The 27,293-nt window shown below is 58.2% G+C and overlaps 2 protein-coding genes across 4 annotated transcripts; both read right to left on the bottom strand.

Annotated features, from left to right (window-relative positions):
* Window positions 1-5: 5 nt before the first annotated feature.
* On the bottom strand, window positions 6-19,156 carry Abca7 (ATP binding cassette subfamily A member 7). 3 transcript variants are annotated; one of them, XM_057773048.1, is made up of 48 exons: window positions 19,109-19,156; window positions 18,519-18,634; window positions 18,129-18,201; window positions 17,950-18,043; window positions 17,525-17,666; window positions 17,328-17,440; window positions 17,167-17,240; window positions 16,830-16,910; window positions 16,155-16,365; window positions 15,919-16,058; window positions 14,722-14,838; window positions 14,448-14,621; window positions 13,776-14,005; window positions 13,278-13,454; window positions 12,815-13,037; window positions 12,472-12,693; window positions 12,190-12,391; window positions 11,691-11,801; window positions 10,858-11,029; window positions 10,443-10,574; window positions 9,211-9,350; window positions 8,973-9,110; window positions 8,474-8,661; window positions 8,338-8,395; window positions 7,998-8,254; window positions 7,782-7,818; window positions 7,519-7,611; window positions 7,282-7,433; window positions 7,065-7,189; window positions 6,885-6,983; window positions 6,384-6,671; window positions 6,242-6,274; window positions 5,964-6,141; window positions 5,709-5,878; window positions 5,136-5,313; window positions 4,926-5,041; window positions 4,176-4,320; window positions 3,956-4,079; window positions 3,526-3,655; window positions 3,334-3,454; window positions 3,190-3,252; window positions 2,379-2,485; window positions 2,024-2,165; window positions 1,794-1,928; window positions 1,478-1,581; window positions 1,284-1,376; window positions 571-811; window positions 6-457 (listed from the first exon to the last, which is right to left on the bottom strand). In XM_057773048.1, exons 3-48 carry the CDS (start codon window positions 18,192-18,194, stop codon window positions 305-307), a joined length of 6,489 nt encoding a protein of 2,162 aa, XP_057629031.1. In that variant the 5' UTR covers window positions 18,195-18,201; window positions 18,519-18,634; window positions 19,109-19,156; the 3' UTR covers window positions 6-304. The 3 variants fall into 3 exon arrangements, with proteins under 3 accessions (XP_057629031.1, XP_057629033.1, XP_057629032.1); XM_057773050.1 differs by lacking the exon at window positions 1,794-1,928; XM_057773049.1 differs by lacking the exon at window positions 18,519-18,634 and having other exon boundaries at window positions 19,109-19,118.
* Window positions 19,157-20,327: 1,171 nt separating this feature from the next.
* Window positions 20,328-26,977, bottom strand: Cnn2 (calponin 2). The gene is made up of 7 exons (XM_057772031.1): window positions 26,842-26,977; window positions 24,248-24,369; window positions 23,244-23,310; window positions 23,019-23,156; window positions 22,571-22,687; window positions 22,190-22,336; window positions 20,328-21,248 (listed from the first exon to the last, which is right to left on the bottom strand). Exons 1-7 carry the CDS (start codon window positions 26,902-26,904, stop codon window positions 20,982-20,984), a joined length of 921 nt encoding a protein of 306 aa, XP_057628014.1. The 5' UTR covers window positions 26,905-26,977; the 3' UTR covers window positions 20,328-20,981.
* Window positions 26,978-27,293: the final 316 nt, after the last annotated feature.

The raw sequence follows: 27,293 nt of genomic DNA, 5'->3' as shown, positions 1-27,293 counted from the left end.
AGCCAGGTCCACACAGGTGTATGCAGGTCAGGTACATGTGACTAGACACTTGGGAGTGCCCATGTCTCATGCCTGGGCTCACCCCACAGGCACTGCTTGGGGTCAGTGGCTGTGACAGCAGCCGTCACCTCCGTGACCACAGACACACGCACACACTGTACATGCAAGTCTGTGCGTCTCGGCACAGAGCCAGGGCTCCTAAGACGCAAACGCACAGCTGCAATCTCACTCTTCTTGGTTCTCTTTATTTCCCCCAGGGAGCCAGTGTGTGGCTCAAGGACCACTCAACCCAAGGCAGACATGCTCAGAGCATGGTCTCCACAGAGCTAGGGTCTTCCAGGAATTGCCTGATACGTTTGGGGTGCTTCAGGCCCTGTGTGGAAACCTTCTCAGCTCCAGGCTCCTGCTGACTGTCCTCCTCCTCTTCCCCTTGGTCTTTGGAGAAATGCAGGAACACCTGACAGGGCGGTGACAAGGAGGGAACAGAAAGGCATGGGAGAGAGATGTCGGCCCACGGTCGTGAGGTCCTCAGCTCTTCCCTTCAGGCCCTATTATGGGTCCCTACGTCACCTCCTCCAGAGTGGTCTGGCTAACTGAGAAGTCCTCCACACCGTGGTCCTTGCCCTGCGCGGCCAGCTCACGGAAAATCCGTGCCAGGGTGCAGCCGCCCCCAGGTGGCAGCTGGAATCGCAGACGGCTGCCATGCGCCTCGCGGAGCTGAGCACCCGGGAATGTGGCCACGAGGAAGGCTATCGCTGGTTCGGCCTGATCCGGTGGGACCCGGAGGGTCAGTGTGTGACCGGCCCCGAACCTGGAGGTGACAGGAGCAGGGATGCAGGCCTCGCTGCTCCCTACACCCGCTACACCTGTCTCTAGCCTGTCTTGTACGCCAGGATATAGCCCAACTCCTCCTCACTCTGCTCTGCTTGGAAGCCACGCCCACTCATCTAGAGGCCACGCCCACTCAGAGGGCACCCCTTACCCTTGTCCATGTACAATATGACCCGTCCACAACCTATAATCCCTCCCCCCAACTCTTTCTGGCTTCACCCCTACAAGTGACTCCGTTCTCTACCCTTTGGCTCCGCCCCTAGCGTGGCCCCGCCCGAGCCCTCGAACCCCACCTACCTACCCTCCGGGACCCGCAGAAGCTCTTCCTCCTCAACCAGCCTTTTCTCTCTCCAGGGTCCACACCCAGCTCTTCTGGCTCCACCCACAACCTCGGTGCGCCAATCATATCCCGTATCCCTTCGATCCCCGCCTCCCCTTCACGCCCTGCTCACCTGCCTTTGAGATGTTGAGCGCTTCCCAGACAGCGGAACCGGCCGTTCACCATGATGGCCAGGCGCGTGCAGAGCGCTTCGCACTCTTCCATGCTGTGGGCGACAGTGTGAGCAGACCTGGGCCCAGCCTGCCTGCTCGGGGGCCATGCTCTGTCCCACCCCTGAGCTCTCTCAGAGTGTGGCATGGAACTCACCTGTGCGACGTGAGTACCACGGAGCGGCCCTCGCGCACCACGGACAGCAAGCTGTTCCAAAGAAATCGCCGCGCACTTGGGTCCATGCCTGTGGTGGGCTCGTCCTGCATGGGAGAGGCAGACCTTGAACCAGGTGGGACCCCCAGTGACAGCCCCTGACCTGCTCGAAATCTGCCCACGGGGGCTCCGCTCCGTCTAAACCAGAGCACACTTCAACCAGACCCCACCTTGCTCAGGCCAAGCCAAATGAAGGCCTCAGTCTTGTACAGGCACCGTCCCTAAGGTTTCCATCAGCTCAGACCCCACCTCCACGCACCAGAAAGACCACGGCCGGGTCCCCAACCAGAGCCAGGGCTGCCGCCAGCTTCCGCTTGTTGCCTCCGCTGTAGGTACCCGCAGGTCTATCTGCATAGCTAGGAAGGCCCAGGCGCACCAGGCCCGAGAGCGCGGTCTGCGGAGGTGTGGGGGTGGATAGGGGACGGTGAGCGCGGGCGGGACCATACAGAGAGGGGCGAGGCCATACCGAGAGGGACGCGGCTTGTTCACCTGGGCAACCTGGGCCTTGGGTACCCCGCGCAGGCGCGCAAATAGCTCCAGGTGTTCCCGGCCAGTCAACAGGTCGAAGATGGCATCAGACTGGGGACAGTAGCCCATGCTGCGGTGTGCGGCAGCTGGATCCTGGGCCACGCTGGGGGTGGGGATAGGAGGCTCAAGAGCTGGAGACCACCCATGCAGGATTGCAAGGGTGTCTGTGGAGAGCCAAGGAGTCCCAGGGCACGCGAACCATCCACAGAGGGACACAGATCCCAGGGAGTAGCCTGGGATCCTTCCCAGCACATCCTTCCCAATGGGAGAAGAACCAGGGTTCGGGGTACATATGTCCCTACCCGGAGCCCCTTACTTGTAGCCTGCAAGCACTGCTTCGCCACTGCTGGGTAGCGTGTCCCCTGTCACCATGCGGAAGGTAGATGTCTTCCCTGCCCCGTTCACGCCCAGCAGCCCAAAACACTGAAAGGGAACCACGGTCCTTCACAGCCCCAGGCGGGGGCCATATCCACATCCCCCAGTGTTGAGGGCAAGGTGGGGTGGGGGCTAGGAGAGACAGAAGTCTCCTACCTAGCAGAGAATGGTTTTGGGCACCCAAGGTATGGTCTTTGTTTTAGTTATTTATGGTTTTGGAGACAGGGTCTCATGTAACTCAGGCTGACCCTGAACATCGAATCCTCCTGCCTCAGTAGGCTCACGAGTGTTCACAAATGTGTTCTTTTTTTAAAAAAATATTTATTTATTATGTATACAATATTCTGTCTGTGTGTATGTCTGCAGGCCAGAAGAGGGCACCAGACCCCATTACAGATGGTTGTGAGCCACCATGTGGTTGCTGGGAATTGAACTCAGGACCTTTGGAAGAGCAGGCAATGCTCTTAACCTCTGAGTCATCTCTCCAGCCCCACAAATGTGTTCTGACCCCCTGGTAGGCAGCCAGGGAACCACAGCCAGCAAATGGTTTGCATGCATGCAAGCCTGGGAGGCAGGACGGGTGCCTAAGACTTAACTGAGAGGCGCTTGACCTAATGCTGTCCCTGCGTGAGAAAGGGTGCCCCCGCCCGGTGACCACAGTGAGTGCTCACTGAACACACTGGAGAGGGGCAGACAGGTGGGAGGAACTCAAACAGTGGGCAGCCTCCAGCCTTGTCCAGCCCAGCACTCACCTCTCCAGGGGGGATCCCCAGGCACAGGCGATCCACAGCCGGGTTCTTCTGCCCACGGTACACCTGCAGGGGTGGGACCTCTTGAGAAAGGACGGAGTGCCCATGCCACCCCCCACCCAGCACCTGGCCCTACCCTGGCCCTACCTTGGTCAGGTCCCGGAGGACCAGCAGGTCCCCCTTGGTGGCCCCCTTGGTCACTCGCTCCCTCTCTCGAGCCACATCCTCATCCTCCTCCCCCAGGGGTGGCAGCAGTCTCGGTTTGGGTCTGAGGATAGACAGGTGAATGACCCAGGGAAGGACGCTAGCCACTGCCACCCTCACCTAGTCCCCACTGACTGTGGCAGGAGGTGGCTGCGGTGCTGGAGCAGGAGTGTGACAAGGAGGAACAGGGGCCCCTGGGCCACCATGGCCAGAAGGTTCTTGCCGATGATGTCCCAGCGCAGGGGTGACTGGAATTGCTTGTCTCCTGTGGGGACAGGAAGAACTGGGTCTTGTCCCCTGTCCAGACTATCCTAGACTAAAGAAAAGTTGACTTTTATACTGCTAGGATATAACTGACTTAGACCATTAGACATCTCCTTTAATGTGTGGTCACAGACCTTTCATGAATTGACCCTCTAATTATCTTTCCTTCACCTTTAATTTGACATCATTTTTGTGCCACATAAAATGGTCCAGTTAAAGGCAATGCATCTCACGTAATCAAGTCTGAAGGTAGGATTCTCAACAGTGCTGTTCACAGTCCCCACTTGACAGACATTCTCACCCAAGCGTTCAAAGGCGTCCGCCATAGCCTGGTTCCGCACCATATCAATAAGCCCTCGGCCCAGGCAGAAGTGAGGGAAGATAAGAAACACTTGCTTCAGAATCCGGCTCACTTCTTGCAGGTTCTGTTCAGGAGCAGGTAGAGCCTAGCAGGTTAGTGGTTAAGCCCAACAGTGCCTGCTAACTCAACCCCAGCCCCAGGTTTTGTGACAAGATCCCACCTGATCTGAAAGCAGTTCTAGCACAAAGGTGGCCATGCTGCTGTTGATGCCAATGAAGAGGTTGATGCAGGTGAGCACCACATAGGCTGTACTGGGCACTGAGAAGAAGAAGGAGGCTGGGTACATGAGAGGCGTGATAGACCAGCTGAAAGGGAAGGGTGACAAGTACCATTGGTGACGTTACACACTGGGTGGCCCCCAGAACAACCCCTCTCAGATCTGTTATGTACCAGGATGTGATGAGCTTTTAAGGCCACATTGACTCAGCTCCCAGTTCTAACTCCTTTTTGTTTTTTCTTGGTCTCACTATGTAGCCAAGGCTGTCCTTGAACTCACAGTGATCCACCTGCCTCTGCCTTCAAAGTGCTGGAATTAAGGAATTAAAGGTGTGTGCCACCACCTTGGGCTTTTTGAAAAAAGATTTATTCATTTTTATTTATGTGTGAGTGTTTTGTGACTTCTATGTACACACATCATGTGTGTACCTAGTGCTTGCTGAGGTCAGAAGAGGGCATTGGATCCCCTGAAACTGGAGTTACAGAAGGTTGTGAGCCATTATGTGGGTCCTGGAAACTGAACCTGGGTCCTCTGAAAGAGCAGCCAGTGTTTCTAACCACTGAGTCATCTCTCCAACCCCTGAATCCCATCACTTTTGAGGTCCTATTGCATCTGAGAGTCTTTTTGTCCAGCTACTATGGATCTCCCCACTCCCCCAAGAGGAGTAGACCCCAAAGGGCAGGGGTGTCTCACCCATACAGCAGTAGTAGGAGCAGGAGAGCGGGCAGGTTCTGTGGGGACACATAGGCCCTCTGCTGAAAGGCCAGGAAGATGAGCACCACTATGCACACTGCCACCAAGTAGTTACACTGTATCCAAGACAGGACCACCTCAGTAGCTCAGAGGGCCAGGCACTGTGCCTCCCCTCCCCTCTCTTGTGGCCAAGTGGCCAGCCACACATACCATGTCCCAGAGGAAATTGCCGAGCCAGTAGAGGGTTTGGGGCAGGCCGCTGACCAGCTGCAGGTGTTTGGCTCTGGTGACACGTTCTTCAATAAGGACCAGGGTGAAGCTGGCTGGGACGAAGGACATGGCGAAGACCACGCATATAGAGACAAGGATGTCCACTGAGGAGGCCATCCTGGGGTGGGAGGTCAGGGGTGGTTCAGTGAAAAATGGGACTTGATGCCAAGGTCTTTGAGACTGATTCCCCAGCAGGAGAGCGGGCGCAGCTATTGGGGGTGTAGTTCCATGAGGTCTGGGCCTTTGGTATAAGTAGAATAAGACCCAGGATGCCTGGGTGTTTCCCACCCTGAAAGTCTGGAGCTTTCTATGTAATGAGACCAGGCTGGCCTTAAACTCATGGAGATCTCCCTGCCTCTGCTTCCTGTGTCCTGGGATTAGAAGCATGCACCACCACCTGGCCTTTCCAGTGTTGGGATGGCATTCTGTCACCAGCCCCGGGCACAGGGAAGGCTCCAACCCAGCACCTACACCCCTGAACCACAGGCACTGAGAGCAGACGGATGGACTCACAGTGCGGCCTCAGACAGCTGCTCCTTGGTCAGGTTCAGAGGATGGTTGAGCGTAGTGATGCTGTGGGCACGGCGGGCCGTGGCAGATGGTAGGAGGGCATGTAGGAGCCCATTGTTGGCTCGGTTCACGAAGGCCACCATGGCATGCCAGCCCTTGTTGTTGAACCAGATCTGAGTGGAGCAACGACCAAGAGTGCAGAGAAGCAAAGGGCCTTGGGTCCCCTGGCCGCCCCCACCTCCCGGCCCCAGCTCCCACCTTGAGGCTGCTCTGGGCATCCAGGCCGAGGGCCCACTGAGTGAGGTTGTTCAGGATACGGTCTAGGGCACTGCCGGGTTCGGGGGTCAGCAGCGCCCGCATCTCTGCCACTGTGTGGACCACTTCACGCCCTGAGGGCAGGTCTGGGTCTCGGCCTGCCAGGGAGAAGCCCCCGTATCTGGGAAATGGTTTGAGGTGGAGACAGGGAGGAGAGTGAGGAGCTGGGAGAGCGAGCGGGCAGGCCAGCAGAGGGTTTCCTGCACCAGGCCCCGCCTCACCTGACCTCATCCACCCACTTCTTAGTCTTCAGGCTGTGGGAGACACACGGGAAACAGAGTGAAACAGTCAAATGGGAAGGGTCAGTATGGGGCACAGGGCCCACCGGCTTCCCCAGTGGGCACACAGAGCCTGGATGCTTACCCCCGGCGCACCAGGCTGGGGTAAGTCTTCACCAGGAAGTCAGACACATTTCGGCCAGTGAGGTTCTGGACCACCTCCCCCAAGCCAGCCACGGCCTGTGGTGGCGGCGGCCCCCCAGCTCCCACTGGGCAGTCCGGCAGCAGGCGGCGCACTCCAGGTTGGCTGCATTGGCAGGCTGGGGACGGAGACTCTGGAGTCCAGTTGCCACTGGCCAGGATGCTGGCCACATCTGCAGGGACCTCAGGGACAGAGAAGTAGCAGGCCACGGAGTGTGTGCACTCGAATCCCCTGTGGAGTCGGGAAGGGCTGTGGGTGCTGGGAGAGGGTGCTAGCAGGCACAGACTCCACACCCCAACAAGGCAACGGAGGCCTGCTCACCACAGCCAGAGGGGGACAAAGGCAAGGGGACACGGAGGGAAACTGAGGCAGAGCCTGGGGGAAAACTGAGAGAATGCCGGGGGGCAGGGGATCGCCAAGGAAAGTTGCTTGGGTTAGCCTCACCTGGCAGCTCCGCCCTGCACACTGGGGTCCTGCAGCCCGGCCTCCCCCAGCAGGGCCTCCAGCAGCTTCACCCGGTTGGGGTCCCCAGGGGCGTCCTCACTGTGGAGTGACAGGTCAGCACTGTGACGGTGGCCATCTGTCACCCACCCACTACACCTGCCCACTGTGCCCAGCACCCACCTGAAGAAGGAGACCTGGGGGCCGTACATGGCGGGGCTGAGCTGCAGGGGTGGGTACTGGCCAAACGGAGGGACAATGAGGCTGAAGAGCAGGGCCAGGCCCACAAAGAGAGCAGGCAGCACAATCTGGTGGACAAGGCCGTCAGCACCCACCCCACACATCCTACCCTGCTCCCTCTCCCGTGGCTCCCCAGACACCCAGGACAGTCACACGTCACCTGTGCAAACAGGCCCCGGTGGCTGCGGCGGGCCAGCAGAAGACGCTTGTGGAGCAGAGCCCGGAGCTGTTGGCAGGTCAGTGCCCAGCCCCGCACCGGGGCAGCGCTGGCCGTGGAGCCCTGTGGGGCCTGGGGCTCCAACATCAACCTGGCTGTGGGGGAGGGGAGGTTAAACTCCCGAACTCCTCCAGTGCCTTGGGGATGACAGTGGGAGTGGCAAGCGTGCGAGAGACTCACCCAGCTCCCCGTTTTCCAGGGCGGAAGCCTCTGGCCCTGTGTGGGGCTGCAGAGTGGCCGAGCGAGGGTGCAGGTGCTGTCTGAGGTCACTACCTGCGGAGCCAAAGAGGTTCAGAGCTGGGGACAGGGTCTCATCTCCTGGGAAGACGAAGTCAGAGTTCAAGGGGAGAAAGGGCCAGGATTCAGAGGGAGGGCAGACCCAGCCGAGGGCAGGCTTGACCCTGAACCTGGGGTTGTTGAAGGGCTACAGAGCTATGGCGTACCTTCTCTGTGTGCGTCCTCCACCACCTTTAGGAAGATCTGAGGAGACAGAACAAGAGACTCACAGGAGCGACCCCCATATACCTTTTGGCCCCCTAGACCTCCTCAAGTCTCCTAAGCCGCCCACCTTCCCTAAAAGCCCTTCCTGCCTGGAGCTCCCCCTTGCCACCCATAAGCAAGCTCCTATTCATCCTTCAAAACCCCACCAGGTCCCATACCTCCTCCAGGCTGGTGTCTGAGACCCCGTAGCTGGTGAGCCCCAGAGATGCCAGCTGCTGATCCAGTTCTTGGAAGACCATGGCAAAGCTGCCATCCAGGGCCCCCGCATAGGGCAGTGCCAGCACCAGCTCGTGGGGCAGTTCCTCCACCAGCCGAGCTCCAGGAACATGACGCCGCACTAGGTCTAGTATCTGGGGTGTACTTGGGGGGGCTGCATCAGGAGCTGGGGCCTGGGTGAGGGTCGTCCCTGTGGACACTGGAAGGACAGGCACCCAGTTTGCTATGGGTTAAGTGGCTGCCGGACCCATCATTCCCTTAGGGGTCCCCTGAGCCACTCACCCGCCATGTTGCCCTTGCTGTCTGGCTTCTTCTCCTGGCTGGGGTCACCGCTGTCTCCCTTCATAGAGAAAGACGATGGCCCATGTCTGCAGGACAGAGCTGGGCACAGGGCTCAGGGGCTAGCTCTAGCCCTCACCTTCGAGTCCTGGGTGTGGAGGGACCGGGCACTCTTCACCAGGGTCAGGTAGTAACCGCAGCCCAAGTGTCGGCGCAAGAAAAGCGGGGAGCCACAGCAGCACAAAGAGCCGTTTGCCACCATGGCAACGCGATCTCCCAGGAGCTCCGCCTCATCCAGGTGGTGGGTGGAGAGGATGAGTGTGCGATCTGGACATGGGGGTCCAGTCCATGTAAACCTCTGCCCAGGTGGCAGTGTCTCCCAGGAATCGCCTAAGCCTAGGCAGCAAACTCCTGAGCATCCCTCAAAACCCCATCCCAGCATTTCATAAGGAGAAAATAGGAACCTCGGGCTATTTTTTTTTTTTTTTTTTTGGTTTTTCGACACAGGGTTTCTCTGTGGTTTTGGAGCCTGTCCTGGAACTAGCTCTTGTAGACCAGGCTAGTCTCGAACTCACAGAGATCCGCCTGCCTCTGCCTCCCGAACTTCGGGCTATTTTATCCCATCTTCCAGTTCTTACCTTCTCTGTACTTAAGCAGCAATTCCCAAATGCCACGCCGGGAAGTGGGGTCCACGCCAGCAGTTGGCTCATCCAGGATAACTACACGAGAGCCACCCACAAAAGCAATGGCCACAGACAGTTTTCGCTGCATTCCACCTGAGCGGAGAGGGTGACAGTCCTAACGTGACCCACCCAGCTATCTGAGTGAGCCTCGGTGCCCCTCCCGCACGGAGGCGTCGTCTCCCCTCTGGCTCACCGGAGAGGTGCCGTGTCTGTGTGTCCCGCTTGGGGGTAAGCCCCACGTCCTGTATCAGCCGCTCCTGCTCGGGCCCCATGGCAGCCGCACGCACACCTCTCAGTCGGCCGTAGAACCACACGTGCTCTTCCACGGTCAGCCTGTAGCCAGGGGAGACGACACTGACTCCCTCGGGCTGCATCTCAGCTGATGCCAGGCCCCTCCCACCGCGCCCTCCAGACCCCTCCCACCGCGCCCTCCAGGCCCCTCCCACTGTGCCCGCTCAGACCCCTCCCACAGCGTCCTCCAGGCCCCTCCCATCGCTCTTGTCCAGCCCCCCTCGCCCTCCAGACCCCTCCCACCGCACCCTTCCAGGCCCCTCCCACCGCGCCCTCCAGGCCCCTCACATCGCACCCAACCAGGCCCCTCCCACCGCGCTCTCCAGACCCCTCCCACCGCTCTTGTCCAGGTCCCTCCTACCGCACCCGTCCAGACCCCTCCTACTGCACCCGATCAGGCCCCTCCCACCGTGCCCTCCAGGCCCCTCCCACCTCACCCGTCCAGACCCCTCCCACCGCGCTTGTCCAGACCCCTCCCACCGCGCCCTCCAGACCCCTCCTACCGCACCCGTCCAGGCCCCTCCCACCGTGCCCGCTCAGACCCCTCCCACCGCGCCCTCCAGACCCCTCCCATCGCACCCATCCAGGCCCCTCCTACCGCACCCGTCCAGACCCCTCCCACCGCGCTTGTCCAGGCCCCTCCCACTGGGCCCGCTCATACCCCTCCCACCGCGCCCTCCAGGCCCCTCCCATCGCTCTTGTCCAGGCCCCCCTCGCCCTCCAGACCCCTCCCACCTCGCCCTCCAGGCCCCTCCCACTGCACCCTTCCAGGCTCCTCCCACCGCTCATTCCAGGCCACTCCCACCGTGCCGGCCCAGGCCCCTCCCACCGCGCCCTCTAGGCCCCTCACATCGCACCCAACCAGGCCCCTCCCACCGCGCAGGCCCCTTCCACCGCACCCGTCCAGACCCCTCCTACCGCGCCCTCCAGGCCCCTCCCACCGCACCCGTCCAGACCCCTCCTACCGCGCCCTCCAGGCCCCTCCCACCGCACCCGTCCAGACCCCTCCTACTGCACCCGACCAGGCCCCTCCCACCGTGCCCTCCAGGCCCCTCCCACCGTGCCCGCTCAGACCCCTCCCACCGCGCCCTCCAGGCCCCTCCCATCGCACCCATCCTGGCCAGCAGGACTCACATGTCGAACAGCACATTGTACTGTGGACAGATGCCCAGGTGGGGTCGGATGGCTGCCATGTTGGTCTGCACATCATAGCCCAGTATGGAAGCTGAGCCACCACTGGGTGGGAAAAGACCACTCAAGATGGACCTGTGGGTGCAGAGGTCTCAGAGAAGTTGCCCTTCACGGACGGACAGAACGGTCACCTACACTTACAGGGTGCTTGCTGTATGCCATGCCAACAAACGGGGGCATGTGTGCCTTTTTTTACAGGAGAGGGATGGGATCGGAGGAAGCCAGATCGTCTGTTTACTGTGGGTCCGAACCAGACCCAGCTCCCGCTTCCACTGCACCCCTGGAACTCCGACCCCAATGCTTCCTGCACGGGACCGATGGGGAACTGAGGGACGAGGCGTAGCGGCTGGCAGCTCACAGTGTAGTTGTCTTGCCAGCTCCGTTGTGACCCAAAAAGGCAGTGATGTGGCCTTGGTAGAAATCAAGGCTAAGTCCTCGTAGGGCTGGCTGTGGACAGCCGGGAAAGTGCTTCTTCAGGCCACGAATGGAGACTCCGGGAGTGAGGCCAGGCGGTGGCTCTTCCACCAGAGCTGCGGAGGGAGGACACGGTCAGCGCCGGCCCTCAGGGTCCCTCAGAGAGTTCCAGGGGATGGGCACAGTGCGGGCATCAGCTCAGCTACTTAGGAGGCTGAGGAAGGATGCTCGGGGCTTTAAGGTCAGCCTGGACAGCTTGCAAACTCTCAAAACAAATTGTAATAGGGTCGAGGGTGTGGGCTCAGTGGTAGAGCCTCTGTCCAGAAGCCCCCCAGGGAGGAACGGGGGACATGGCTGGGGATACAGCCCCTGTCTAGATCCCAGCAAAGTGGCTGAGAAGTCATTCAGTGGTAGAATGTTTGCTTAGCATGCATGAGGCTCTAGGGGAGGTCCCTAGGGGACATAGCCAGGGCCTGGGGACATGGGGTGTCCAGGGGATTGAGTTGCAGGACTGCTTTCTCTAGGGGAGAGAAGGGAGAGTCAAAATCAGCAAAAGGGCCGGGCGGTGGTGGCGCAAGCCTTTAATCCCAGCACTCAGGAGGCAGAGGCAGGCGGATCTCTGGGAGTTCGAAGCCAGTCTGGTCTACAAGAGCTAGTTCCAGGACAGGCTCCAAAGCTACAGAGAGACCCTGTCTCGAAAAACCCAAACAAACAAACAAAAAAAACAAAGACAAAAACAAAATCAGCAAAAGGTCATTAATTGTCATAGGGCCTCACCCTTGCCATCTTGTGGGTCTGGGGCCAAAACAGAACCCTGGGGAGGTCCAGGCCCACACCAGTAGCTCCTCCGAAAGGGGAAATTCCATGGTTCAGGTATCCCATACTGGCCTGGTGGAAAGGGACACGCGGTTACACTAGTCACACTCATGAGATGTGAGGACTTCCAGGCCACACACTTAGAATCACGACGTCAAGGGAGAGTGGCCAGGAAGCCCCGCCCACTTCCCTGCCTCAGACCCTGCCCCTCAGAGGCAGCGTCAGCTATAGAGAACCTCCAGGAACTCAATATCGCTGAGACACGCCCTAAAATGTGGTGTCTTGTGGGCGGGACAGTAACAGGGAGCAGCAGAAAGCTCCACCCATCCTGGGCAGTACTAACCCAGACACCAAACCGCAGGAGGCAAAGTCTCTGTACTTCAAGACGCCTCTAGGAGCCCAATATCCCAACGACAGCCCCTAAGACACTCGGCCTCCTGTGCGCAGGCGCGGTCCCCACCTGGGTACACGGCCTCCAGGTACCAGAGGGCGAGGCCGTAGATGGCGGCGTCCAGCAACAGGAAGGCAGACACCTGCGCCAGACTGAAGACGTCCTCCGCGGGGCTCCTGCTCAAATTGTGCCACTGGGCCCCATCCCCCTGCTCCTCCAGCAGCGCTAGGCTTTCACATCCAAAGCCGAAGGCCACGGGAGACAGCAGGCTCTGGGGGGAGAGGGAGTGGGTCAGAGAGCTGGCCACACTCTGCGGGTGTCTGTCTCCTCGCAGGCCAGAACATCCCTCACCGCAGCTACAAGGCCGCCCAGGGGCAGGCGCTCGCGCCAGGCGACACACAGCACGTAGGGCAGGTAGAGGGAGAAGTAGGCGAGGCCCCCACAGGCAGCTGCCAGGTTGGCCCTGGAGAAGAAGGCGCTGAGCAGAAAACTCTGAGCCACGGTGGCCACCGCGAAGGCCGCCAAGAAGAAGAAGACGACAACCGGGTGGCTGTAAGGAAGGATGTCCCCTAGCTGGGAAAAAGCACAAGACTTTGAGGACTCCATTCCGAGATGGGTGCTGGGATGCGCGCCCGAGCTTCACTCCACGGGTGCGTGTTGCGTGTGCGTGTGGGGGAGATGGAGGATCCCTCACCTTGAGCACCAACACCAGCAATGCGGCGCTGACCAGAAAGGGTCCCAGGCAGCTGAGGAACCAGCCAAGCCAGAGCACCGCGCGGCTCAGCCCCATGGCGCGCATGGTTTCTCGCAGCCGTGTCTCTTTTTCGCGTACCACTGCCTTCACGGTGAGCGCCACCGAATAGATCCAGGCCAGAGTCAGAAACAATGGCAGAGATCGGCTCAGCACGCGCAGGAACCTATAAAACGGTGGGATAGTGGGGCGCAACACGCGTGTGCACAATATCATCCTGGGGTCTGCAGGCTTAGCAGCATCCTCAGAGGGCTGATCTAGCCAGAGGGTGCCAGCTCCCAGCAAGGTCCCTTTGTTTCTTTATGGGGAGACCTTGGAACCCTGGAGGGTCCTTGAGCCCTCTGCCGGTCCCATACAGGGTCCCTCCAAACCACAGAACCCAGGTGGGACGCGAGGGAGCTCTTACACGTCATCCACATAGCAGGGGTGAGGCATCTGCTGCAGATAGAGGCCTGTGCGCGAGTCCCCTCCACTCAGAACACGCACGGCTGCCTGCTCCAGCATGTCCTGCAGGTACACGAAGCCACCCCACACATATCGAAGGTCCATGAGAGGGTCTGCCGATGGCCCGGGGTCCCAAAACCTAGGAGACATCAGATTCAGGGGATAAGCTACATGGAAGTAAAGAAATGGGCCGGGCTCCCTCCGACCCCTTCCTTTCCCAGGTTCAGTTATGCTCTGAGCTAGCTCCCTAGCTCCACACTTGGAAAGTCCCATGCTCAACCTGGCTGGCAGCTCTTTGTAGTAGGCTCGCCCTCATTGCCCTCGGCTCCACAGCGCAGCTCCCCCAACACCTTATCCCAGACCCTTGTCTGCACCTAGTTCCATCTCTCATCCACTAGGCATGGTCTTGGCCCTGCCCACCACACCCTAGCCCCCCCCCCAGGAAGGCTCTCCCCCTCACTTGTCCCTGATCTTATTGGTCCTTGTGACATCATCGATATCCATTCTGATCTTGAATCGCAGGTGGCCAGGACCCAAGGCTGGAGGTGACAGCTCAGATGGGCCCAGGGGGTCCTGAGGACTCAGGAAGACGATGCCTGCCCAGAGGCGGCGCTCACCCAGCAGCTCCAGGGCACGGGACACAAGAGCTGCCTCTGACGGCACAGCCTCCAGCTTGTCTAGGGACACACACTGGGGTGGGGTGGAGGACATGAATTCCAGACTCTGGGGTGTGGCTGACCCCTCAGTCCCCAGTTCTTTTCCCCTCATGCCCCTAGATGACCGTACACCACCACCAGTGGGCTCCCTCTTCAGATGTAAAGGAGCCCAGATGTCTCTCTGCTCCAGCCTCCAGGACAGGATCTGCTGCTGAACCCTTTCAGGTCACCAGGGAAAGCTCTTTCAGGTCACTCCACTGCCTTTTCTTTCTTTCTTTCTTTCTCTCTTTTTTTTTTTTTTCGGTTTTTTGAGACAAGGTTTCTCTGTAGTTTTAGTGCCTGTCCTGGAATTCGCTCTGTAGACCAAGCTGGACTCGACACAGAGATCCACCTGCTTCTGCCTCCCGAGTGCTGGGATTAAAGGCGTGCGCCACCACCGCCCGGCCCCCACTCCGCTATCTATGACAACCCCTCACCTCTATGATTTGGCCCAGTATTCCTGCCAGGTGCCCTATGTCCGCGTGGGCCTCCCGCCAGCTGTAGCCGCCCCTCCTAGGGTCCAGAAAATCTCTGACAGTCACCAACTGCTTCTGGCCTCTGGGTGTCTGCTGCTCCTGTCCTGGCCCTGAATACACCACTTCCAGCAGCCTCTGGGGAAGGGGGAATAACAGGTGAGGAGGGGCCTCTGTCCACCCCTTCCTTGTCTGCAAACCCTAGCCTCCCGAAGTGGCTGCCTCCAGCCCAGCCCACCTGAAGCATGGCCATGTTTGAACTGTCATTCATGAAGTTGAAGATCTGGGGTCCTAAAATCTCCCAGACCTCTTGTAGGTCCCTCAACAGAGCCAGTTCCTCGAAGGTCTGGTTCACCTGCAAGTGGGCATCTGAGATCAGCTCGAGGCTGCCTTCCACATACCTGGTCTGACCCTGGTCATGCTCTGCCCCTCCACCTCTGGACCTCCCTCCTCCTCCTCCTCCTCCTCCTCCTCCTCCTCCTCCTCATCATCATCATCATCATCATCATCATCATCATCATCATCGAGTCTCACTGTGCAACCCTCACAGAGATCCACCTCCCTCTGCCTCCCAAGTGCTGGGATTGCCAGGCGGTGGTGCACGCCTTTAATCCCAGCACTCGGGAGGCAGAGGCAGGCGGATCTCTGTGAGTTCGAGACCAGCCTGGTCTACAAGAGCTAGTTCCAGGACAGGCTCCAAAACCACAGAGAAACCCTGTCTTGAAAAAGAAAAAAAAAAAATCCCAGCACTCGGGAGGCAGAGGCAGGCGATCTCTGGGAGTTCAAGGCAGCCTGGTCTAGTTCCAGGACAGGCACCAAAGCTACAGAGAAACCCTGTCTCGAAAAACCAGAAAAAAAAAAAAAAAGAAAAAGAAAAAAAACAAGAGCTGGGATTAAGGGTGTGCACCACTGACATGGGGCTTTTCTTATTTCTCAGACAGTGTCTCCCACTATAGCTTAGGCTGGACTCCACATGTTCCTGCCTCAGTTTCCTTCTGAGTGCTGGGATAATAAACCTATACGGTCAGGTTCTAAAGAGCCACCGCTTTAGCTTGTGTTTTACTTTCAAATTTTTTTCTTTGTATTTTGCGTTCTAGGGATGTATACCAGGTGACCCCCCCCTCACTACTGAGCCCTCCCCTCCCCCAGAGCTCCTGAGAAATCCTAGGCTGGGAGTTCTACCCAACCACGCCCCCAGCCCTCACTGGGGGATTTTAGGCGGGGCTCCACCCTGACCACGCCCCCAGCCCCTCACTGGGTGACTCTAGGGGGCTCTACCCTGACCACACCCCCAGCCCCCTCACTGGAGGATTCTAGGGGGGCTCCACCCTGACCACACCCCCAGCGCTACATTTAAGACTTATTCACTGTTACTGCCCGCCTGACTACGGGTACTGTGTAGATCCACTGTCCTCCAGTGGCTCCTGTATCTCACCTGGGTCATAAGCTTCCGGGTGAAGTTTGTGTCAGGGGCAAAGAGGATTTTCCCGAGAATCAATGGCTTCAGGCGCCTCCAGAGCAGCCGCGACACAGGATGGTCACCCAGAGTCCCCATGAACTTGGAGCAGGCAGGGCCTGGTATTGCGGGGGGGGGGGTAACATGAGGTCCCACTGCATTCCTCTACCCTCCATCCGGCCCATGCAGAACCCAACTCCGCTGTAGTGACTCACTGAGGCTGATGTCAGGCTGGGCAGAGGCCAGCTCTGGACCCATGAACTCGTTGAGCTGGCTGGCGTCATACCAATTGAGGGAGAGGCCCCCTGGGCTGCTGGGCCCCTTGGTACTGCAGAAGACCTCTGAAACCAGCTCCAGTGAACCAGCTGACCCTCGGGGCCTCTGCAGCAAAGCTCGGAGTTCCAGCAGGCTGGGCAGCACCAGGAGCTAGAGAAAGGTCACCAGGTGGTGCTGGACACCTCCTGCAGAATGTCCCAACCCCCCTTTTTGTTTATTTATTTTATTTTATTGAAACATAGTCTCATGTAGCTGGCAAGCCTCATGCTATGTATCCTCTGTGTCCTGAGTGCTGGAATGACAGGAGCATTATGGGGCGCTAGGGGTAGAATCCAGGATTCCATGCACGCTGGGCAAATGCTCTACCACCTGAGTTACAAGCACTCTAATAACTGAACGACATTGCTGCCCTTCTGTCTGTTAGTTTGTTACTCTGTAGCCCAGGCTAGCCTCAAGCTCACAGTTGCCCTGCCCAGCCTCTGGAGTGCAGAGGCGACCACAATGTACCACCACACACAGCTTTTCCCACCTTGGAGTCTGAAGCAGGGCAGGGACCCAGTCAGGTGCCCCTTTAGGCTTCCTGGCCAGGGTGGAGACTGGCTGGGGCCTCTCACCTCCTGCATAAGCTCCCCGGTGGCATTCAAGAACTCCCTCATGGAATCCCGGGTTTCACCCAGCACAGGTCCCAGGGACGCCTGCAGGCAAGAGAGCAAAATGGCAGAGCCCTGGGTGGCCGGCTGATTGGTCCTCAGGCCTCCCTCCTGAGTGCTGAGATGCCAGAGGAGTTGGGATGGCATCCACAGCTTCTTTAGTGCTGGGCGGGTGAGCGCTCCGCTCCCTCCACTGAGCTCCAGTCCCAGCTTCCCCATTTACACCCCTTTTACAAATGAGGTGCAGGAGGGTGGAAGGGGCTCATTCCATGAGTCCCTCACCATGCCAACCCCTCCTCACCCCTTGCAGGATCTTTTTGAGCTCAGCGGTCACTGACGCTTGCTTGTTTGGTAGGTTACTCTCTGGTGGCCAGGCTGAGAGGAAGGGTGCTAATGTTAGGCAAAGCTCAGCTTGCGGTGCTCCCTCCCCCACCCCCTGCCCGATCCTCTGTCTTCCTCTACCTCCACCTCCCAAGGCTCTGAGCAGGGGCATCAGTTTCCCCATGGCAGCCAGCATCTCCCGAATGCGGCGGCCCCCCAGCACTGCACGAGCATCGGTAAGGAGCCTGGAGACCCTGGGGGCAGACAGGGGACGGGAGCTGGGGCTCGAGTCTCAAACCCCACTCATGAGCCAGCCCCTACCCGCCCACTTTACCCACAGGGAATCCTTAAAGTTGCTCAGGACCCCCGGCTTCTCGCCAGGCGTTGGCTGCTGGAAACAGGAGTTGTTCACGTTGCAGATAAGGCCCTGCAGCCAGGGCAGGGTGCCCGCAGATGGTAACGGCTTGTTTGGAAAGTGGCCTGGGGGAAGAGGCACCAGCTCGGAGTCATCCTCCCTTGTAGACGATCACCCAGTTCAACCCCAGCTCGAGGCTTGGCAGGAGAGGTCTGTCCTTCTCCCACGACACACAGTGGGCCTCTTTTTTCTTCCTTCCTTCCTTCCTTCCTTCCTTCCTTCCTTCCTTCCTTCCTTCCTTCCTTCCTTCCTTTTTTCTGTGTCCCCTAGGCTGGCCTCGAACTCACAGAGATCACCTGCCTCTGCCTCCCGAGTGCTGGGATTAAAGGCGTGCACAGTGGGTCTTACATTCGTGGTGCTCCAGGGGGGGGTGGGAGTGGCGGACGGCCACCAGGATGAAGAAGAGGAAGAGAGGCCACAGTAGCTCCACCAGTAGCTGGATCTGGGGTGGAAATGTGTAGAGACTCTGTGGGACAGTGATAAACAGACAGCTGCCATTGCCCCGCACCTGCACATCTCTGCCTTACCGGTTGTCTCCTTCGATACGTGTAATTTTTCCACAGGAGGAGCATCAGCTGTGCGCAGAAGGCCATGACGACTCTGGACGAAGAACAGAGCAGAAAGGAGAGCAAAATAAGCTAAGGGTGAGCTGTGTGGCTCAAGGCAATGCCTGACGGTCTCTGGTCTTCATCCTTCAATCCACCAGTCATCCACCCTTCGCACTGAGCTGCAGGAATCTCCCGTAAAGAGAGGCCCGCAAACATCCAGGGGTGACCAATGGGAGCGCGGCCCGCAGCCTTCCTCGTAGCTGATTGGCTGGAAGGGCTATCGCTCTGGACTGATGAAGGCTGGGGTCTGGAAGACCCTGTTCGCATTCTTAGGGGGCGGAGCTTGGATTTAAGACCTCGGATTCTGACCTCCACCCTCAGCCTCGTCCAGGACCGGAGTCTCGGTTCCCACGGCCCCCAGCGACCCTCGGTGAGATCCGCAGCCTCTGTCTCCAGTGCAGACCGAGTCTCACGTCCACCTGGCCCTCCATGTTACAGAAATGGAAAGTGAGGCTCAAAAAGGGGCAGAGTCACGCTCCCAAGGAAACCGGAGATGAGCGAGGGCCGGGCCCCCAAGTGTCAAAAGGTTGGAGCAGACGACCTGACCTACTTCATGATTCAGACGGGGAAACTGAGGCTGACAGAGAAGGGAGTGACCAATGTTTAACCATCTACGTGGGAACTGGCGGCTTCCACTGGGGATCTGGGAAATCTGGGAGGACCGGAGTCATTTGGAAAGCGGGGCGCTGCAGGCCAAGGTCCCTCTAGGTGACCAGATGCCCGCTGTGAGAAAGCGATCAGCCCACACCCGCACTCGCGGGAAGGGGAAGAAAGGGCGAGGCAGAGTAGGGGCTCGCCTGGAACCCCTAAATATCAGGGAACGTGGCTCCGCCCACCCTAACCCCACAACACCCCAATTCGCCAGACCCCACCTTCCACCCTCTTGGGGTCCTCCTCACCGGTGGTTCCGAGGCCCCCAAACTCCGCCCGGCAGCGGCAGAGGTACGCGGCCCCTTTAAGAGGAGCCCCCACCTCCACTGCAGGCGACGCCCTTCACAACCCGGCGCCCCGGGCTACACCAGCCCCGCCCCCAAGCGCTACTATTGGATAGTGCACTTGCCACTCGCACGCCTTTGCCACTGGAGGAGGCGGGACCTCAGCCCGGGCGCGCGGAGCCGGGTTTCTTAAAGGGACAGTAGGCTTCTGCCTGCGTCAGTTGGTTTCACAGGGACGCAAACACGTGGAGGACTCCCAAGAGTTTAGACCTCAAAAAGGCCGCTCGTCTCCTCTCCCCAAGGACTCCTTCCTACATTTTTTTTTTTTTGGTTTTTCGAGACAGGGTTTCTCTGTGGTTTTGGAGCCTGTCCTGGAACTAGCTCTTGTAGACCAGGCTGGTCTCGAACTCACAGAGATCCACCTGCCTCTGCCTCCCAAGTGCTGGGATTAAAGGCGTGCACCACCACCGCCCGGTCCTACATTTTTTTTTTTTTTAAATTATGGATACAGTGTTCTGTCTGTGTGTATCCCTATGGGCCAGAAGAGGGTGCTGGATCTCATTACGGATGGTTGTGAGCCGCCATGATGTGGTTACTGGGAATTGAACTCAGGACCTCTGGTAGAGCAGCCAGTGCCCTTAACCTCTGAGCCATCTCTCCAGCCCCCAAGGACTCGTTCTTAAATATTTGAGACTGGTTCATAGCTTGGTAACCCTGACAGGCCTGGAAATCACTGCAGACCAGGCTGGCCTTGATCTCAGAGGAAGAGGTTTCCTCTGTGCTAGCGACCATGAGTGACCTTTATTTTTAATTTGTTTATCAGGGTAGGACGCATGCATGCCTGGCACATCTGTGGAGGCCAAAGGACAACTCCCTGGAGTTCTTGCCTTCCATCCTGCGGGGCCAACCAAGGGCTGCAAGTGCCTCTCACCTCGATGCAGCTCCCAGCCACTAGCCTGGCTTTAGAGCCGTGGTTTTGAGGAGGTATAGGAGTTCAGAGGGAGCCGGTGAAGGGCACAGCCTCTTCTTCCACCTTGGCCCTGACCTTAAATCATTTATTCACCTGAGTCTCAGTTTCTCCTGCTTACCCCTAACTTCTGTGCATGGCCGGCCCCTGCTTCTAAACCGCCCCTCCTCGGTCATCACCAACTTCAGGAATACCCTTTACTCTTAGAAACGGAGGTTTTTATTGGTTTTGGTCCACACAAGGTATTTCACATTATCTGGAAGCAGAGAGGCCCCTGTGGGTCGGGTGCAGCACTTCTGGACGCCAGGGTGGAGTCCAGCACAGATAATCACCCCAGGGCAGGAGGCTCGGGAGCGGGGAGGTGGGAGCCCAGACGAATCCGGGCAAGGGTTTGGGAAAAGCAAATGCAGTTCCTCAGAATGCCTGCAGTATTTAGGACCCAGGCGCACCCCCATACCTTTAGGGGGAACAAACAAAACACAAAACCCCTTGTTTCCTTTCATTGAAACTGCCTGCAATTTCCATGGGATCACACACCACAAACTGAAGAGATGAAGAAACCCGAAACTCTTCCAGAGCCTTCTGAGAGATCTATAGCTGGCTACTCTATCAAGTACCCCCATGTTGCTTACTGGGTGGGTGGGTCAGTCCTGGGAAGCAAGGCATGACAGGTGAGGAGGGCACAGCTAATGCAGACCTCTCCTCCCAGCCCTCAGGAAGCTGAGGCAGGAGGACTGCAGTGAGTTCCAGGCCAGAGAGGGCCACAAAGTGAGGCCCAGTTTCAAAAAACAAAACAACACAATGAAAACACATAAAACAAAGAAAAGCCCACACAGGGTGCTGACATGGGGAGCCAGCACCCTTGGGTGTTCAGTAGCCCGCCTCCTCCTGGCAGTATGCCAGGTACTCAGGGCCCTCGCCATGGCTGTCACCCCCGACGGGTGCCCCATCAGCTGCTGGACCCTGTGGGCAATACTTGGGGTCATATATCTGCCGCCCCAGCCCGAAGACCTGGCCGCTCTGATTGGCGCCCTGCGTGTAACCCATCTGCAGAGACATGGAGGAGTTGTCACACTTGTCGGTGCCCAGCTTGGTGTCATAGATGTGCCTCCGGGTCCCTGGAGCTGTCATGCCAACCTGGAAATAGGAGAGAGGGACTCAGAAAGGGGACCCCCTAATTCCCTCAGTATACCAGCAGTTCCCTACAAGATTCCCAAAGCTTAGCTAAAACCTTTCATTTTTATTATTTATTATTTATTTATTGGTTTTTTTGAGACAGGGTTTCTCTGTGTAGCAGTCCTAACTGTCCTGGAACTCGCTCTGTAGACTATGTAGCCAAAGATGACCTTGAACTCCTGACCCTTCTGCCTCCACTTTCTGAGTCCTGGGACAATGGGCGGGCGAGCGTGACCCTTTGTGCTATGTTGGGGACAGAAGCCAAAGTCTCACGCATGGTAGCAGAATGCTATGCACACTGAGCCTTACCCTGGCCCCTGAAACTGTGGCAAAAGGAGGCTGAGACAGGAGGATTGCTGAGAGCTCAAGACTATGGGCCTACATAGTCAGGCCCTATCTCAAACCCAACCCTCTGCACAAAAATAAAATAAATCAGACTTTTTGACCACCTGTAAGTACCAGCACCCCACTTTCTCCTTGTCCCCCCCACCTGGAACAGAGATTTCCCCAAAACTTCAGGGACACAGGCAACAGCTTAAATGGGGGTGGACACTTGGGGGAAACTGAGGCACGGAGTAGGGTTGTCGCGTCCAAAAGTGATGTGGGAGATCCTTCTGTCTATGTGTTGCTTTTATTGGTTAATGAATAAAGAAACTAATTTGGTCTATAGCAAGGCAGAACTTCGCTAGGCAGGGAAAACTAAACTGAATGCTGGGAGAAAGAAGTTTGCCAGTAAGCCACAGCCACACGGTGATACACAGATTAATGGAGATGGGTTAGTTTAGGTGGTTATTTCGGGTCTGAGCAGCCCGGAACAAACGACCGGCCTCCTACAACACCAAAGCACACACAGTGATAAAGACACAGAGTGGAGGCTACCCCGAGGCAGGGGACAAACCCACCTGACTGGCACACTTATTGGTGCCCATCTGGAGGCTGATGGTGCAGTGATCCATGGGAGGCAGGATGTGGTTCTTGGGGTCATAGAGGTGTCGTCGGGTACCATAGGCCGTCATGCCAGACTGGCTGGCACATTTGTTGGTGCCCATCTGCAGGGGAAATGTGGGGGTTAGGGTGTGGATGCCAGCCTTCTCAGTCATGTTGTGGGTACCAAGCCCATCACAAAATTATTTTCATTGCTACTTCTTAACTGCGGTTTTGCTACTGTTAGGAATCATAATGTAAATATCTCATATGCCACCCCTGTGAAGGGCTCTCAGGCCCACAGGGGTCGTGACCCACAGGTTGACCTTTGGCCTAGACCCGTCTGGGGTAGTGCCTACCTGCAGCCCAATGACGCACTGGCCGGCCTTCATGGTGGCATCATCAAAGTTCCTCTCCTGTTTCTCCGAGTATTTGACCCCGATGTCCACACCACTCTGCAGCCCCTTGGTCTTGGCCTGGGTGGGGGTGAAGGGAGCCGGGGACCCTCAATCCAGGTCAGTGGATATAACACCCCAGAAATACATCCAACACAATCCCCACAGGCGGCTGGCCCCACCCTTCCGAGCTGTCTGTCCGCCCCACACAGGGACTCCTCCTTGTTCACACGCCCACATCTCTTCACGTGCTGTTCCCCCAACCTAACCACTGCTATACCAATCTTTCCAATTTCTCTCTCCTCCCCGCCTCCCACATCAGACAGTGACTCTTAGGAGGCCCGGCCTGTGTTTGTCTGGTTCGCTTTGCTGTGAGATTCGGGGCTGCCCACCAACCCTCTCAGGACCTTACCTTTCCCGCCAGCGCAAGCAGAGACACTTGCACCTGCGTCATGTTCCCGCTCTCAAACAGGTCATTGGCCTCAAACAGGTCCACAGGGTTCATGCCATAACCGACCATGGCCTTGATGAAGTTGGAGAGGTTTTCTAGCTGGGAGGAGGCAGGGAAGGGCGGTGAGCCCTGCGGTACACGTAGGCAGGGCTGGGCATCCCCATTGTCTACTTGCCAGCTCCTCACCTGGTGCCAGTTCTGCATAGAGCGGTTGATCTTGGGGACGGAGCCTGGCTGGAGGATGTTCATGAGTCTGGGAAGAAATGACCCAGGACCCCCCCATTGGCATTCTGACCTCAGCACACTCACACTTTCCCAGCCTCGGTTTCCCTTTAGCCGCCAACAATGGATGCTAGGAATATAGTCTTGAACCACGGGGTTTGGGGGTAATCTAAGAATTCTGACTATAGTTTCTTTTCATATGCACAACTGTGGAATATACAAACGACAGATGCATAGCATGCAAGATGAAGAAACTTCCAGAAGCGTTATCTGCTGAAGGGGAAAGAGAAGGCCTAGGGTAGGACTGCTCACAGCAGGAAGTTTGTAGGGAACTCAATAGTACAAGGAAACACCAGACAGGGACAGAGAAATACGTTTGGAGACTACAATACTGCAGAAAAAGACAAGGGGCCAGACAGAGGGCTCAGAGGTCAGGGTGATTGCCACTGTTCCAGGCCCTAGGTTCAGTTCCCAGCATCCATGTCAGGTGACTCATAGCCAGCTCCAGGGATCATAGCGCCCTCTTCTGGACTCTGAGGTAAGTGCACTCATGTACATCATATACTCACAGGGGCACACAGGCCCAGTCACTCTCACGTGTGCACACACACACACACAAACTCAGAAGTAAAAGTGAAGCAAACCCAATATAAAATAAAATCAGATCAACAGCTGGGCGGTGGTGGCACACACCTTTAATCTCAGCACTTAAGAGGCAGAGGCAGGCGGAGCTCAAGTCCAGACTGGACTACAGAGTGAGTTCCAGGACAGACTCCAAAGCTACAGAGAAACCCTGTCCCCCAAAACAAAAACAATAAACAAACAAACAAATAAAGACAAGAAATAAGCCAAGAGAATGAAAACCAAAAGAGAGACTATGCGATAAGACAAGAAAAAGAAAAAAAAACTAGAAATGCACAAGCTGTGCAGCAGGGAGCGCTGACGTCTGTGCGCATGTGTGCACTCACGTGCACAAGATGACCCCGTCTTTCAGGCCCTTCTGGAAGTCGGGGCCAATGGAGAGGCCCGTGAGTCCTTCAATCCAGCTGCGGAGCTCTGCTTCCTTCTGGGGGTCATATTTGGACAGGAGCTGAGAAGCAAGGAGCACAGAGATTAGCTGGGGCATGGACACACTCTGCAAAACTCTCAGACAGTAGAAGAAGAGACAGAGGATCTCATGTAGCCCGGGCTGGACTTAGATGACCCTGAACCAATCCTCCTGCCTCCACCCCCCCAGACCTGGGATGACACCTGTGTACGACTGGGAAGTGCTTGGAATAAAACCTGAGCCAGCATTCCACCCACAAAGCTACACCAGCAGCCAGAGCCCTGCTTCTGCCGCTGACTTCACTACTGAGCACTTCCTATCTGCCCGGGGCTCTGTCCTGTGATTTGAGGACAGCGACCAGAAGGTTCTCCACTGACATCATAGCCGCCTGTTATTTTTCATGGCTGAGCAATATTCCAGCCAGTAGGCCACCACAGGAAGACTGTCTCCACATGACTGGGTTAAAAAAACAAAAACCCTAGCCGGGCGATGTGGTGGCGCACGCCTTTAATCCCAGCACTCGGGAGGCAGAGGCAGGTGGATCTCTGTAAGTTCGAGACCAGCCTGGTCTACAGAGCTAGTTCCAGGACAGGCTCCAAAGCCACAGAGAAACCCTGTCTCGAAAAACCAAAAAAAACAAAAAACAAAAACCCTGAGATTTCCCCCCCAGACACACCCACTTCCCCCAGGCTCACACCTGTCTGCCCCTGAGCATGCCAGGCCTGGACAGGCAGGGGTCCAGCCAGGAGCCTGCCTACCCACCTCACGGGAGGAATAGGTTCTCCAGTGGACTAGAAGGATCTAGAGAACTGCCCGTGGGCCTGGCTCCTGCCATGTGGAGGACCACAGCGGGTTCTAGGCTCCCCGGGTCTCAGGTCTCCATTTTTTATTTTTTGTTTGTTTTGTTGAGATGCGGTTTCTCTGTGTAACCTGGTTGTTCTAGAACTCGCTTTGTATACTAGACTGGCCTCAAACTCAGAGATCCGCCTGCTTCTGCTTCCAGAGCGCTGAGATTAAAGGCATGTGCCACCTCGTACTCAGAGAGATCCCCCTGCCCCTGCCTCTCAAGTGCTGGGATTAAAGTCATGCGCCACTACCCACTGGGCTCCCCTTCCCCATAGCCTTTTTAAACCCTTTGAAGTGGATTAGCAGCTCACAGGGGAAAAAAAGGCCTGGGGGGGGCGGGGAGCAGCTGATCCCACCTGCAGGAGTGACCCAGTCCTGCAGGAATGAGCAGGGGCTGGGCCTGGATGCCAGGCATGCCAGGTCCAGCTGGGCCACGTCCCTAGAGGCTCTGAGAACCAAGGAAGGGGGCAGAGGGCAGAGTCCCAGTCCCAAGCGCTGTGGCCACCTCCCTCCCCGGCAGCACATTCCAGCACGCCGGCCACAAACTACCAGGAATGCAGTGGCCTCCCGTCTAAATCAGGACCAGCTGTTCCCCAGTGGCCAGGACCCTCAGCCGGACTGAACAAAGCCCTATGGGATCTGAGGGCGGTCAGGGGGGTAAACTGAGACACATGGGCCAGGCACAATGGTCTCTGGGGCTCCCCTCCCAGTGAAAGATGCGACCCTTAGTGACCCAGCAGGCTGGTTGGGGCCATTCCTTGTCCCAGCTCCACAGTCTGCCAGAGATGGAAGGAATCTCCGACCTCAGTCCCTACATAGCGGATCCCCTGTCCCCCTCGCCCCACCCGGCTCCTAGCTGTTCCATCCTTGGCGCTTTCCTCAATCTCTCTGTGTCTCACTTCCTCTGTCCCAGGGAGGTTGGGACCCGCAGCCCGGGGTGGGAACTGAGATGGCAGCTTGTCCCGTGGCAGGGGCGCCGGGCTGGTGGCTTCAGCGTGCCCAGGCGGGTGGCCCAGGCTTTGCGGGCTGTGGAACCGGCCTTCTCAGGTGCCAGGCGGGTGTGCGTGGGAGCGGGTCTACCCGGAAGGCGAGCCCAGCGTCCCGTCCGTGCCCCCGATTCATCACATCGGGACCCCCAGCTGTGTGTCCGTCCCTCGGACGCTGGTGACTTCGATGTCCCGCTGTGCCCGAGACCCCCCACTCCGTGAGCCCTCTCCCAGGTGTGCGCGGGGAGTCCCAGGAGGGGAGAGGGAGCCACACCCTGTTAAGAAGGCCCCGGTCCCGCCCCCTTCCCGTCCCCAACTTAAAAGGCTCGAAGCGGGGAGAAAGGGAAGTGTTGGCAGGTGCCGAAGCCGGGGTCGCGGGGGTGGCGGGGGTCGCTCCTCCCAGACTCCCGCCCGCCCGCCCGCTCGCCCTCTCCGGGGTCTTGCTTACACCCTTCCACTTCTCTCGGGACGCGGGAGACCCCCGGGGCGGGGGTGCGGGATCCCAGGGGCGGGGCTGCAGGAGCACCCCGCGCGCAGAGAAGTGGGGTGCCCCTCCCAGATCCCGCAGCCCCCCGGTTTACCCGAGCGCCCCCAGCCCTCGGGGGTCGGAGCAAGGCCACCCCGCTCGCGTCGGTGCGCTCCAGGTTGCGCCCCACGCCGGGCTGCGTCCGCGCCCACTCACCCGGTTCCTGACCTCGGCCGAGAGCCCGTAGGACGGGCCCTTGTTGAACTGCGTGGAGCTCATGGCGGGACCGACGGACCCGGCGCGGGACGGGCGGACCTAGGGACCGGCTGCGGGCGGACGGTCCGGGACAGGGCTGACGCCGCCCCCGCCGCCCATTGGCTGGCGGAGCAAATGTCCTTATAAGGCGTGGAAGCGCCGAATTCCTGTAGCCGCCACTTCCTGAGCCCCCCTCGGCCGCCGGGGACCCCCTCCCGACGGAGCCACCCAGCATCCCCGCCGGGCGGGAGGGGCCCCCGCCGCTCCCTCTGGAGTTACGGGAAACTGAGGCAGCGAGGGGTGTGGGCTTCCTACCTAGTCCCCACCCCGTACCATACCCTAAAGTCTGGAATGAGAGCCCCTCTCTGCCGCTACAGGCGCTTACCAGCTTGTATCTTCCCCGAATACCTCAT

This window comes from Chionomys nivalis, chromosome 6, assembly GCF_950005125.1.
Source record: "Chionomys nivalis chromosome 6, mChiNiv1.1, whole genome shotgun sequence".
In the NCBI taxonomy this organism is placed as follows: domain Eukaryota; kingdom Metazoa; phylum Chordata; class Mammalia; order Rodentia; family Cricetidae; genus Chionomys; species Chionomys nivalis.
This window is presented reverse-complemented; position numbering and strand designations above follow the sequence as displayed.